This window comes from Alligator sinensis, unplaced genomic scaffold (genome assembly GCF_000455745.1).
Source record: "Alligator sinensis unplaced genomic scaffold, ASM45574v1 scaffold313_1, whole genome shotgun sequence".
Lineage (NCBI taxonomy): Eukaryota > Metazoa > Chordata > Crocodylia > Alligatoridae > Alligator > Alligator sinensis.
This window is the reverse complement of record NW_005841939.1, coordinates 1,311,231-1,326,489: the sequence shown is the minus strand read 5'-3', so window position 1 is coordinate 1,326,489 and position 15,259 is coordinate 1,311,231. Positions and strand designations below refer to the sequence as shown.

Here is a 15,259-nt window from a genome sequence, read left to right as displayed (position 1 = left end):
GTAGAGCATGGGATGGAGCTGCGGCATGTCCAAGGGGCACGGGGGCGGGGTATGAATGACACATGCCCCTGGCATGCACCTCCTACGTGTTGCCCCTGGGGGGGTGATCCTGCCACTGCGCACATCCTGGGAGGGCATGGGACAGGCTGCAGCTCTGGACTGGGACCAGGGCTGCACTGGGCTCTTTTTTTCCCCTGGGGAGCCAGCATTTTATTTTTATTAAGTTTTTTTTTTTATTGTTGATTTTGTGGATTTTGCAGACAATCCTGAATTTCAGGGTTTCTGCAAAATTCATGAAACCATGAGTTAAGTAGGTCCCTACTCATGGGACTCTTTTAAATAAATAAGAACCATTTGGAGCACACAAGAAAGGACACTTATACCAGTCAATCAAAATGAAAACTTGACCTAAGCCTAAAAAGTTTCCCATTGTCACAGAGCAGCAGTAAATTATATTTTATGGCTTGGTCCTTTAAGAGAAAAGGCAGAAGGCAAGAGAAACAACTTGAATTAGTACCAATCCTTGAATTTTTACTTAAAAAAAAGAAAAAGAAAATGAACCTTTTAGCTATGTTAGAGAGTATGGGAAACTCATCTACTCCCACTTGAGATGAAAGGCAGGGGATACTGCCTCCAAATAGTCAGAGGTCATGCTATCTGACTTATTACTTGTGAGGGTGGAAGATAAGTTAGACAGTTAGGTTCTTCTGTTGGTCCTTTTCTACTTCCAAATGGTACTTGTTTGTGTTAGTACCTGCAGCAAGAGACACATAAGCCATACTACCCTGGTAAACTACATATTCTATTGAATAATTTGGATGCTCAGGTCTAGCTACTAGAGAATACAGTAAGCATATTCACTCCTCAAAATACTCTTCCCTTGTTCCCTAGTACTGTACTTATTGGCTGGGCAAAGCCATAGGATGCAAGGAGACTCACACAGCACTAAAAGTCATATATTATAATAGCTACTGAGAAGAAAGATGCCCTCTTGGAATAAGGACAGCCTTTATGGATGAATAGTCAAGAATATTATGAAACGTGTTTGGATCATTAGAGGCAAAGTTGGAGTAGACGCAAACGGATATAGTGACAGATGCTTATCTAGCATGAGTGGATACAGCTCTAGGATCTAGCCTGTAATGGGGTAAAAGGTACTTATAGAACTGTTCTCCAGACCTTCAGACATTAAGGCTTTTGGAAGTATGCAGAATTTTTTAATAAAGTGAAAATACAATATCTGATTATGCATCTAATTAATATTAAGTTTTCAATCTAAGCAACACTAAATAAATATTAACTTCATGTACAGAATGCTACAGATGTACATTCAACAAAACAGGCTCCATACAACCTTTTCAGCATATATTAATCTCTACACTCATTTTAAGGCTGACCTCTGTTTTTAGCCTATTTTCAAAATAGCTTTATATTCCTTCACAGTACAGTAGGCAAGGCTTTTTAAAAAAAAAACAGGTCAAGTCAGTGAAATATGTGTATAGGTACAGATTACTACATCTAATCAAACTACCTAGCTACAAGCAAACCAAATTTGCACAGAACGACCTCCTTTCCCAAAAAAATAAGTACTGATAAAACAATTTTCAGGAAAAACGATGAGAAAATGGTAAAGGGAACAAAGTGACATAATTACCTATCTCCCTTTGGTTTTCTTTTTTGTACTGTCTTCCCTTTGGGTCGTCTCTCACTTCCTAAGCAGGGGCTCCCACCTGGGCCCGTTACCCGTATTGATTCAAGGCCTTTGGAAGATTTCTTAAAAGTAAATTCCACTGGTTCTCCTTCTTTTAGGCTTCTAAATCCTTCCATGTAAAGCTTGCTCTGCAAAAAGGAAAAATATACTTGGTTACCATTGCCTTAAAACTACATTGACAATAAAAACAACAGGACACCCCTTTTTATCCTGCTTTGCTGATCCTGTAGGCTACTGCTTGTGCTGGGGTTTCCTTAACAAGATGCATTAAAAGATGCAACAATTACAGACATGGGTAAAACTTCCTCCAAGCTCAATAAACAATTAGATTATCTTGTTTCAATGTTGTCAATATCCAAAAATATTTTCCTTTTCTGTACTGAATGATACGAATACAAGGCTGAAAAGCACATTCGAACAGTGGTAATTCTACACAATTCTTTGTAGAAGTTCTCTGAAGCTTCTGGCACTTTTAATAGAAAATGTGAGGAACAGCATGAGCAAATATTGCCTTCTTAGTCAACCTAGATAATGAACTCTAGTTTATGACTAAAACACAAAAGACAGGAAAAACTAAAAGATCAAATTTCAAACTCATAAAACTAAAGTATAGTGAGCAAAAAGAACAAAAATGGAATTACTAAACATAGACATTGGATTTTTGATACATTATAATCTGCCTGGCAACTAACTCCCCAGCCCAGCCGCTGGCTTCTTTACTTTTCATTCCATCCAGGAAGAGCACACACCAACTGATGAAACTTCCTTAGCTTGACGAAGGGTTTTTGAACTCAAAAGCTTGCTTAATAACTATTCTCCAACCATTTGGGTTGGTCTAATAAAAGATATCAAATTCACCCAAGGAACCTTGTCTGCCAAAGGGTAATTCAGGCATTTCAAGGGAATCTCAGACTTTGTGTAGAATACTAGTAAAACATGTCTGGTTAGTATAATTTCACTATGGAATTGTTCTTTCAACCACAGAAAAGCAAGTCATCACCAGGATATGGTAAAGAAAATAGCAATAGTGATGATCTTTCGGTATATATGGATGGGTTTTGGCACTGATTTCAGTGGAGCCATGTTATCCCTCATCTCAAATCTCCTAAATGCTGCTGAGCAATGGAGGCTACCAGCTCCATTGATTGAAACAACTAATCTATTTTGCCTGGATATGAATTCACTCACACAGGCAGCAGTATCTTCCAGCTTTTCAGCAGGTACTGAGAAACACCCCAGTAAGAGCACAGGATGTTTGACCCAAAACACCATATACATGTTTCCCAAGTCAAAGGCATAAAGCCAAGTGTTCCAAATAGGGGAGTTGTTGGACCACAGACTGTATTGTTCACAAAAGGCACTAGTTAGGCTGGTATGCACCTGTCTTTATTTCCTAGTGACTACGGAGATGGGTATAGCAGTACTTTCTGTGCATTTTTAACAATAAATTCATGCAGTTTTAAATTAAAATAATGCCAGCATACTAAACATTTTTCCAAGCCTTATATTTTAGAAAGCACATTGTGAGAGACTGAAATGTTATATACCGTATCTATTCAAATCCAAGATGAAAGGGTGGGGTGTGGGAGGTAGGGGGAAATGGAAGCAGCTGCTGCAGCTCTGACTCTAACCCTGACTGGCTTTCCCCACTTCAGTGGCAGGAAAGGATGAATTTAAGATGACCCCCCAACAATTAGATTCTATACATAGAAAATTATAAGAAATGCATACATTTTCCATGTATAGAATCTAATTATTGGGGGAACATCTTAAATTCTAAGTCATCTTGGATTTGGGTAAATGTGGCATTTCATTTTGCTTTTTTGAAAAAAAAGTTTTGTTAGAAATATATAAATGTTTTTATTTAGCAAAGAAGCACTGATAGTTTAAATGCATTTTACATTTCTCCACTTTAACAAGGCTTTTGTTTTCAAGTAATACACAAAACCTATTAAGAACACGTATTACATTTAAAAGAGAAAGCCATGGAACAGCTACCACACTTTGATAATCAGCTGTTAAACATGTGTAGTATTTTTTCACACATTCATTGCTTATTGTGTGAAGAGAAAAAACCCCACTTAGCTTCTCATTGTACCCTGCTTTAATACATCTCAACAGCTCCACAGTAATATAGATGGACATGGCACCAGTCTGATTTATCGTATAAATGCTCATTATGTTGTCAGCCAGGACATAAGATTCTTAGAGGATGCAGCCATGATTCTGAAGAATGGTGAAGGAAAATGGTCTAGAAACAAATAGGAAAGATGAAATGCCAACCATTTAAAATGTTTTTAAGAGATTTGGTTAAAAAATTTAAATTTCCAATATAAGATACATATAATGTCAAGAGTTTCCCTACTAGTTCATTATTTTAAAAGATAACATCCTATAATTATATCTGTGAATGTAAGCAAAGCTCTGAACTAAAGGACAATTCCCACTGATATCAGTGGGGCTTTGAATATATTTATCCCTAGTCACAGAAGTAGGGCTTGAGAACCAAACAAAGGAAACAACTAAAAAACAAACCAAAAACAACCCCTCCCTGCCACAAACTCACACATACTGCCTTTTCATTACAGTAATCTTCATTATTGCTATACTAGTTAGCCACTACACATAAGTATAATTTTTAATCTGACAGTATTCCTTTTAAGACACCTATTATTCTTTGGCATTACAGCCTATGCTGTAAAGTCACATACATCTCGAAACCTAACAATGGATCAGCTGCAAAAGCCTATGATTTCAGGAGAGTAACAAACAGAAGAAGATTTAATAACAAAGATAACATGTTCTTGAAAAAAATATCTCCTACCATATAAACAAAGAGAGGGAAATATACAACAAACATAGACCCTATTAGCAGAATTATCCTAAAAAAGAATGTTTTCTTGATGGTGTCAGTGGGTGCTGAAAACTCTCACTTAAACCCACAAAAGGGAGGAAATTCTGAGTTAAGGCCCTTTATGAGGATCTATTCTCCTCTTGATATGCGTGCGTAACTCCTATTAACATGGGAGTAGGAAGGGGAGAATAGGCTCCTATAATGAGCCCTAATTCAGAAGTTCCTTTCTTTTGTGGATTTCAAGTCAGAGAAACACCTGCTGATGCAGCCAGGAAATTCTTTGAAAAAATATTCTGTTTAGGGGTAATTCCTCTTAAATAGTTTATATTTTATGTATATACTTGTCCCTGTATTAATTGTTCAATACAATGTTCAAGTAAAATCAGTGTGCTCTATACTTTGCTGAGAGAAAGACAGTTTCCATCTCAAATTGTTTACCAGACCCAGACACTAACCAAATCAAGTACTGCAGCCTAAAAATGTTAAGGAATTTTCCCACCATGGATATAGTACCAGTACAACTCCAGCCATGCTAACAATGGTGGGAGCCCGTGCAGACTCACAGGACACAGCAAATCTTGGATCTCTACTAGTATGATCCTACCTGTGCTTAAACCAAAACCAGACTAATTCCCTTTTTTATAGGCAAGAGTGTCACTGGAGGTGAGGATATCTGGCATCAGTGGGATAAGCTGCAGATAATCATCCAAGAATTCAGTAGCTGACATTCTGAAAAGGTCCTGGGGAAAAAGTATTTTTTGGAGGGTTTTTTGGGGGGTTTTATTTTTAGTTTAAATGCTCCACTTAAAATCACCATATGAAACTATAAATTTCTGACCCCACCCACCCCCAAAAAAACCAAAACAAAACAAAACACAAACCCCAGATACTAAGGACAGTACACCTCTGTGCTAAGTTGTGATGGGGAGCAGAGAGTGCAGTAGGCCAAGTCTGGTGTGTTGGGGGTTGCAGCAGAGGAACTCAGGCTGCCCACTAGGTAAAGAGGAAACCCCTGTATATGGCTAGGGAACCACATGACCAGAAGAGGTGGGACTTAGGAGGTATATAAGCCCAGGGGCTGAGGCAAAGGGGGCAGTTGGGCCCTGTAGGCTGTAGGGAGAGGAGCTCCTGAGGAAGATAGCTGTAGGAGACCAATTGCTAAGTAGCTGAGTTGTCCCACTAGAGCTGGAAAGAGGAAGCTAAAAGGGAATTACAGCCTGTGGTGAGGCAATGACCCCAGAGCAGGGTGGATTTCAGTTTTGAACCAGGTTGCTTGCACTTTTTTTGCAATTAAGTGGGATTCTGGAGGACTGGACTGTGGCTGTAGGAGAAGAGGAGGCTACTGAGAAAGGTGCCAGGGGCACCTCAGGTCCTAAATCCTCCACAAGGTGGGGGGAGCACTGCAATCAACTGAAGGACTGTAGCCTGAGAGAAAAGACTGAGGGCAAAAGTCCAGAGCCCATAAAGGCTTTGGAGTGAGGGGCCTGGACCTGTGTTCTGTGAGCTAAGGGGGCAGGGGGAAGCTCTGATTTTCCATGACGAAAAAAACCCAAAATCAAATGCCAAAATTTATAGGTATTTAGAATTTATTTTACTGTAGTGATTGAGGCACTGGTAGGCTTCCAAATTCCTTTAAACTTGTAAATATATCAAGAAAACATTGTGTTCAATTGATATAGATATAATGGCCTTTCATTTTAATCATGGATTTGGGGGTTTTAATCAGATTTTTCTTTTTCTTTTTTTTATCAGGGAAAACCAGGATCCCTGATTTATCAGACTGCAAATCACCCTGTATACCACATGAATACACGGCACTAACACTCAACATTAACACATTTGTTTCCATTTATGCCAGCAATGAATCTGTCCTTGATCTATTCTGTATTGACAACAAAGTAAGGAAAGTGGATAGGTGAACAGGGCACTGATACTGAAAACATTAACATGTATACTTAACTGCATTGCAAAGAGGAGTCACCCAGAAATCAATGGAACTATTTGTGGTGGCAACATTATACATGTGCACAAGCCTTTGTGGGACTGGGGTCCTAATTCCATATGTTTATATGGATCTGTGTATTCATATCATGGAACTTGAATCCATCCATTACAAAAGAATTATGAAGAACAATTTTCTAGCCCTACACTTGTAAAAGAACCTATTCAATATAACCCAAGAATGAATGGAGTCTGTATTTAAGACAGCTGGCATACTCAGGAAAACAAAATAACAGCTCTTAGGGGACAGAGAATTACCACAATCTCTCAATATTGTATTAAATTTTGACATCAAATAACTACATTTTAAGGCATTGATTCAGCAATATCCAAAAGCATGTGTATGAGTTTCAGTATGTGGTTGACTCTATTAACTTCAGTGAAACTACTTAGCCTTAAAGTTAGACATTTTGCTTTATGTGAAATAGGTATTTTGCTAAATTGGGGTCTAAATATAAACACTGCATTTCACTAATGACTATTTTAGTAAAACGGAAAGGATCTCCTGGTTTTAGTTGCATGCTCTTTCAGGAAACATTATCATCTAATCCCATTCAAAAAATCTATCAAACTCAGTCTTAAAAATAGATACACATTTTACTGCTTCATTCCTACTAGAAAGCTGTTTAAGAAGCTCAGTTCTTTGATGGTGCTCAGTGAGTGGTCACCAACACCTTGATGTTTAACTGGGAGGAGGTATGGTGTGGGGCTCCCCAGGAGTCTGTCCTGGGTCTAGTACTGTTTATACTGAATCCAAGACAGTCCTGAATTTAAGAAGGCCATCAATAATTAGATTCTAATCATGGAAAATTTATAAACTGGTTATTATTGGAGGATCATCTTAAATTTGTCCCCACCACTGCATGAGGGAAAGCAGTGGGTGGAGGGTCAGGCAGTAAGGGGGCAGGCAATAGGGGGACAGTGAAGGGTCAGGCAGTGAGGAGGCAGGTGGCAGGGCAGGCAATGGGCTGTTGTGGGGACATGCAGCTTACCCCCTGCTGCCTGTCCCTCCCCCTCATTTACCCCACTTTGTACCTGCACCCCATATTGGGCCCCTCCCCACCATCCACCATGTCTGAAGGCCAGTCCTATCTTCCAAAGTATCCACCAATCACCTGCCACCTGCTCCTGCTTTCCCCACTACAGTGATGGGGATGAATTTATGAGGTATGGGGGAGTGGAAGTTGTGGGAAGGAGATGGAGGAGGGGTTGTGGGGGCCTGACGCTGCAAGGCATGGGAGAGGCAGGGGATCCAAAGTGGGTGGTGGCGCAGGCAGCAATGCCTACCCCAGCACCTGTATTCAATTCCACAACCAGGGGCTCTCTTCCCATGTTAAAAAACTTATTCAAGTAAATACAATATATTCATCAATGATTTGGAGGATGAGACTGAGTGCACAATTAGCAAATATGCAGATGACACCAAGCTGGGTGGAGCTATAGGCTGTGCGAAGCTTTGGCCACTGATTCGATTCAGCAGAGATTCGGCCCAATTCAGCAGCCGAATCTCTGAATCCGAATTGAATCAGGAGACCCTTTAATCTCTCTGAATTGAATAAGAGCCCTTCAAATTGATTTGGAGAGATTCAACGATTCAGACATAGACACAGCTTTAAATGTTTTTTCTACATACCTCAAGGTACCAGGCACCTCATGAACACTGAGATGGTGGGGCAGACCTGGAAGTGGACCAGAAGGACTTCTGGTCTACAATCTCTTAAACCCATTGATCTTACTAGCATTTTCTGCACTTGTTCTAATTTGAATTCATTTTTCTTGAACATGTATGACTAGAATTGTACTCAATACTCCAGATGAGTATTCAATGGAAACTTATTATTAATATTTCTATTTCTAAAGGAAATATATTACTTGATATGTAACCTATGATTGTATTTGCCTTTTCACTGCTTATAGTCACCCTCTAATCAACTAATAAAAGAGCTGGCCACCTACCATGCACAAGCCTGGTGCAGCCCAATGAAGAGATTGGATCCAGCCTGTGGCAGTTCAAGGAATCAGCAGCAGGCTCCAGGCACAGTAGTAGAGTAGGTGCTCCCAGGGTCCTATTGCCTGCTCTCCCATTCAGTTTATTCTTTCTCCTGCAGCAGAGGCAGCAACCCCAGGGTCTCAGAGCCTGTGTTTTCCTCTCTATTCCCTTTGCAGCATTTCCTGATCTCCAGCAAAGTTTGAGTGAAGCCTGCAGTGGGGGTTGGGTTGCAAGCAGACGCTCACAGTGGCAAAATGTTACCAACCCTTTGACTGCACCCTGGTCTCTCCCCCTGTTGTTTCCAGCTGAGTATTCAGCTTGTAACAACAACCTTACAATTTGTGCAGTTAAACTGCATCTCACTTGTATTAGTACACTCTGTAATTTTATCCTCATTTATTCCTATATTTTGATCTTCCTCCATACAAACAATACCTCCTAATTTCATGTACTCAGCAGTTTTCACTAGCACCCTTTTGTGTTAATGTTATTAATCAGAATATAAAAGTTCTTTGAAAAAAGGGTCTCCTCCCTTTTAACTAGTTCTTTACTCACTATACATTTCTTGTACTAATCTCTATTTTAACTAATGATTTCCTATGTAGCAAGTGCTACAAAATTTTAAAAGACTGGAACTGCTGCATTGCACTTGTCTAAAATAGTTTTAAAGCCCACAACTGAGCTGTATATAGTACCTACTTTAATACAACAACTTTATTAAAGATTCTTGTTACTAGATTGGCAGTTTCATGTACCACTTCTTTCATTTTTCTGGGATGGAGATTATTTGATCCCCAAGACCTGAGTGCATAAACTCAAATCCAGGGGTTTTACTTTGGATCTGTTAATTTTCATATCTATTACTCCCAGTTCCCATTACTCTGCCTGCCTGTGTTCCCAGGTATTATGTCCCTGTCTTTACTGAGACTGATGTAAAGTATTCATTTGGTTTGGGGGCTATATTTTAGATTATTTTTCATCTACTTACTATGCTTAGTGAATAGTGGTCCCACTTTTTCCCTTTGTAGTGAGGCAAGTTTTCTCAAAATGATCGATTCCTTGTTGTACATCACAGTGAGCAAGGGTTTCCCTGTGCTTTAGTCTCCCAGGTACTGATGTTAATATTGCTTTTCTTCAGATTGACCTTCAAGGTGTCCTTAAATATCTTCTTTTGCCCAACTCTGGAGCAGCAAGCATTGGTGAGCTGAGACTAGAGGACCTGTTTTTGGAGCCAGCTGTCAGGCATCCTTATGACATGTCCTGTCCAATGGATCTGGTGCTGTATAAATAGAGCTTCAATGCTGGTGGTGTTTGCTTGAGTAGGATTGCTCGTGTTTGTTCTTCTGTCCTTGCAATTGATATGGTGGATTTTCCAAAGATATCACTGATGGTAACATTCCAAGGCTTTTAGGTGTTTCTGATAAGTTGTCTAAGTTTCACACCCATACAACAGAGTAGGAATGACAACATCCTGGTAGATGAAAAGTCCAAAGGCAGGACTGACAGATTTTATCTGTCAGGTACCTATTCAAGAACAACATAGCCCCTAATCTAATGTTCTTAGATTATGCTTTTCTACTAATATATTCTGAATCACATTGAAAACTGATGATGTAAGGATACACTAAAACTGGGACCATGACTATGTATTTATTGTATTTGTATCTCACCCTATCCAAAAGACCAGAGTGGCTTTCAATAAACAGAAAAACAACCCACAGGTAGGAAACAAAATTCCCCATGCAACATTCTCAAAATTTGAGAACTCCAGCTTCACTCCTCACCCCGAACTACATGATTCTTAATGTAGAATCAGTGTCTTAATCCAAATTTAAAAAATGCAAGAGTTTTGTAGTGACTGTGCTATCACAATTATCAAATTCTGTAAAAACCTCCATATTCTAAGGCACCTAAATTTGTCACAGAAATTCATACTCATTGAACATGAAATGTTCTATAAAAATTTGGTTGGTGTTTGGCCGTCTGACAATCTGTCAGTCTCTGGGGAGGGGTGGGACTTCTGGGGACTCTCAGCAATCAGAGGTGTGTGGAGGCCTGCCGTGCTCCCCCACAAAAATCTCCCCCTCTGCTTCCCTCTCCCTCCCCCCTGTGCTTCAGGACACCAGGGCTTCCTGCCTCTGTTTTCAGCTCCCCACCCCTTTTGCCCATTTGCTGGCCATTTTCCATCTTTTCTGCAGGCACCAGTCTTTTTCACAGGGGACCTACCAAATTTGCAGTTTCAGGAAAAATCGTGAAATTGCAAATGTAGGCTCCTACTTTTATGGTGCATGCCCATCACTGCATCAAGGGTAGCTATATTACACCCTGCCAGGGTTGATGTGGGCAAGGCAAGCACCCTATGCTTCACTGAGGCCTCCTTCCTTTCATAGTTTAGATACATCCTGAAGAGCTAATTTTGATAGTGAATCATTCTCACTGGGCTTAAACCATTAGTCCTTCTTCCAGATTCCTGGGGCACTTGTGGGATAATACTACTGAGTTGTCTGATTCTGCCTGACTGCAGATCCAGACAGATGTCACTGAATGAATATACTGAGTTTGTGTTTGGAAGTGTACCCTTGCAGCTGCAAGTGCTAGAAAGATTTTCCTCTCTTAAAATCAAACTGTAGAGTCTGGAGAATAAGAATGTGTTACACAAGCCCCATAAATATATCACACAGCTGACTCTGACCTAGAAACTGTATTCTTGACACCACTGATGAGCGCCATGCATTCCAACAGGGCAAAAAACACAGGTGCATAGGTGGTTTTGCCCTCCTCACTATAAACCATACTCAGATGGACATTTTTTTTCTGAGTAGTCCCATTCAGTCCATTTCTGGTATAATTAATGCCATCTTATTTCTGACTTCTGTTCACTCTGATGGATCATTTCAATACTACAGTTTACTTTGATATAATTACTCTGGAAGGAAGAAACCAGGAACAGAATAATTCATGAGTTAAGACTTCAGGATTAAGACCCGAATCAAGAAAAAAATCATCAACAAATACATTCACAGAGCCATGTTAACTAGAAGGTTTATTAAAATACAGTATATTTTTAAAACTGAAACCCTGCCTTTTATAATTTATAGTTCCCCACTGGATACCTAAATCCTAAAAATGCTGTAAATAAAAAAAAAGATGGAAACAGCTCAAAAATGATGATGATGATGATGTTGTTGTTGTTGCAGGCTGTATTCCCCCACCCACTCCCCTCAACAAGTATGTCACAAGCTCTTTTACATCCAGAAAGGAAAAAAATTCCAAACCCAAAACTCATGGACACATCTGTGAATAGGCATCAGTGTCTGGACTTCTGTCTCCCTTTAAAAAGTCTTCTAACATAAAGGTTCAGTACATATTACTTTTCTCTTTAAGAAAGAGTAAAGTTATTTTCATGCCATTGTCTATAACATGAAAAATAAAGCTGTTATACAAAAATAAAACAATGAGGAATTCTATTGAATCAAAAATATCAGAGTTAGGAATCTCAGGTCTGTAATATGAATTAACTCTTTAATTAAGATTAATAGTGTGTGGCTATCCTTCCACTGATAACAGTTTTAGATAAACATGAAAAATAAATATATGATAATCTGTTTCAGTGGCTTACCATGATCAGGTCCACTCACTTAAAATTAAAGGGGTGGGTGACAAAACATATATTTGATATTTTACTTAGATAAAATTATTTTATAAGAACCACAAATACTGGTCAAGCTATTCAGAAATAATGAAAATTAATCTCTAGCCCCAACCCCCCCACAACTGTACGTCCTAAAATTGGACTGCAAACAAAGGTATTTTATATATTAACCCATAACAGTTTTAGGGAAATGACAGATCATCTAAACATGTCATGGTCTACGGGTATTAGAGTACAGCTAAGGTAGTAATAAATGACTAATGCTGTCTGGACATAACAGGAAATGAGTGGGTGAGCTGGAATTAATATATTTATATAATTGAAATGGAAAGTAGTAGAAAGACACCGGGCTGATTATTACAACAGAGTTGTACACTTTGCTTTGAATGCTTTAGTTTACCTAACTTGAAATTGGAAAATAATATCCAAAAAAACCCCACTGTACTTAAGTTTGCTTAATTTGTAAGCTAACTCTGAAGTGGGTTTACTGGTATGAAATGCAATATTTAAACATTGCCTTTAGTATAGATTAAAGCTATCTGAGGGATGTTTTTGTCAACAAGGGATGAATACGGTTCTGCAGCAAAGGGTACATCAGAAATAAATCCACTGATTTGAAGTAGTATTGTTCAAATTTAAATGGGTGTAGAATTTTCTCCCTAATATTTTGTCATCAGAAATGCAAATTAAATATAAACACACAATTTCAGCACAAGGACTTGGAATCAAGAAAAAAGAGAGACATTAATTTCAGAAGAGAAGCCTCTAAACTAAAAAAGATAAAAGAAAATAAAAATATGTATTACTATTATGTAGTATAAAGGGCATTGTTTGCAAAATATTCTAAATACTACCATAGTACCATCAAGCCATAAATATGTTATCTGAGAAGGTTATGGTAGAACTGGAATAAAATTAATACAGTGTTTTAATCAAAATACTAATCATATATTGTTGGTTTTTGTTCATACTACATGCAACACAAACTACATTAAAATAATATTTAGGGTGTTCATACTTGAGTCTCCCATTACTCTGTCCTCATTTTACCATATTAAGCCTAAATCCTTCAGTTGCTTCGAGGCTCCTTGAAAGAGAATTATCAGCTGCAACACAAAGGCACAAGGGGGTTACTTAAGGACAAAGGGATATATTCTCCTTCCAATGAGTGTACATAACTCCCATTAACACTAATGGGAGGAGAAACTATCCAGAAGTATCAGCCTTATTTTTTAATTTCCTTGCTTTTGTGGGTTTAAGTTACGCTCTTAACACAATGGATATGTACTCATAAAAATATACAGCTATTTCTATTGTTGATTAAAGTAAGGCAGACTTCTCATAACTGAAACCCTTTAACTCATTAATATTTCCATCTTACCCATCAAGCTTTACAATTACATGTATGTCATTCAGTTATTATCTGGTAGATTTTTTTAAACTGCTTGAATCGTGTACGCTCACATTAGCATTCTCTTTATATAGCAATGTGTCATATAGCAAATATACATATTGTAATATAGCAATATAGGGTACTGTTTATTGGATATGCAAAACATCCAGATTTCAAACACCATCATGGAGATTTTTATCTGTAGTCAAATACTGTCATGGAGATTTTTATTCTACTCTATTAACAGAATTCTCTTCTATTGACTAGAATTGAATAGTAAACAATTGATTAGAAGTGAATATTAAACTATTTTATTGACAAAAATCTATACCTTATTCTAAAGGGAAAGGGAAAAATAATCAAAGAGGGAGAAAAAATGTGCTTTTTTCCAAAAATTTCAGACTCATTCAGTGCAAAAATGCTTGACTGTGCTTTTTTACACTAAGCAACAGCTCAAGGAAGCTTGCACATATTCAGTAAATTTGTAAATAAACACATTTTTCTATTTAATTATTATTTTTTCCTCAGTTCAGGTGGGATACATTTTTTCTAGACATTTCCCTGGAAAAAATATCATTATTTTTATTAAAGCAAATCTTTTTCTTATAGTACTTTTTGATTTTTGATTGGTGTTCTGCTTTTTGCCTGTACTGGTATATTGTTTAGGTCTTGTAGACTTCTTAACATTAATAAAAACTCCAGCAATTGTTCTTAAGAAGTTGCCTTCTTCATGAGTTCTGTACATTTTAAAACTAGAAATAAATTAAATTCATAAAAATGACTGGTAGCTTCCAACAGACCAAGAAGATTAAAATAGACTATAAAAATTAATAAAAAGAAAAAAGAAACAATATCAAATAAGACTATGGGAGGAACTGATAGCTACAAGGAAAAATAATGATAACCGGTTTTTGGCAAGTTAGAGCCAAAAGGACAAAAAAAAAAAGACTAATTCTTAATGTGTATATCATGGGTCAAAGTCTTTTAGAAATAACTTTAACAGCTTACTTGCAGATGGTAAAGAAAATGCTGGCTTCTCACTGAAGAAAATGTTATCTGTCAAGCTACAAGCTGATCATTATCTCACCTCTAAATCTCAAGCAAGATCATCATATATGCTTTACTGAGAAATGGAAAGGCACCTGGGTCTAAATTTTCTTCCCACAGAAATCTTCAAGTGATTGCTGGTGATATCCAATTTTGACCAACATTATTAATATAATTATTTTTGGAGATATTTATTCAAAACATTAGAATGGAAACATAATAACCTCAATATTTAAAAATAATGATGCCCTTCTAGTCTTAAATTTATTCCTACCAAAATATTTCAGAGACATAATTTTTTGTTGTCAGATATGGATTTCTGAAAATAAGAGTTTGGGAGAAGAGCAGGTTGGTTTCAGAGAAGGCTATTCTTGCATGGGCCACTGCTTAGTGTAGAGGTATTTAGCATCTAAATATGTAGAAAGATAAGTATAAGAAATTAAAGAGAAAAAGAAAGGTTATAGCAGAAAATTAGAGGGGTAGTTCTTATGGCTCTATATGGCTTATGGCCATTGCTACATCAAAAACAAGGAGGGGAGCAAAGACTGGGCAGGAGCCCATGGGCCACATGTTCTCATTTTTTTGTTCTTGGACACTCGGGTACTAACTGT

The 15,259-nt window shown here is 37.9% G+C and overlaps 1 protein-coding gene across 4 annotated transcripts in view; it reads right to left on the bottom strand.

Moving 5' to 3' along the window:
* The window catches only part of LIN28B (lin-28 homolog B), a 133,019-nt gene that overhangs the window by 79,682 nt on the left and 38,078 nt on the right, over nt 1–15,259 (bottom strand). For all 4 annotated transcript variants that reach the window (XM_025199220.1, XM_025199221.1, XM_025199223.1 and 1 more), the window contains exon 3: nt 1,655–1,839. In XM_025199220.1, the coding sequence (XP_025055005.1) occupies nt 1,655–1,839 (185 nt within the window). The remainder of the gene's footprint in view (nt 1–1,654; nt 1,840–15,259) is intronic.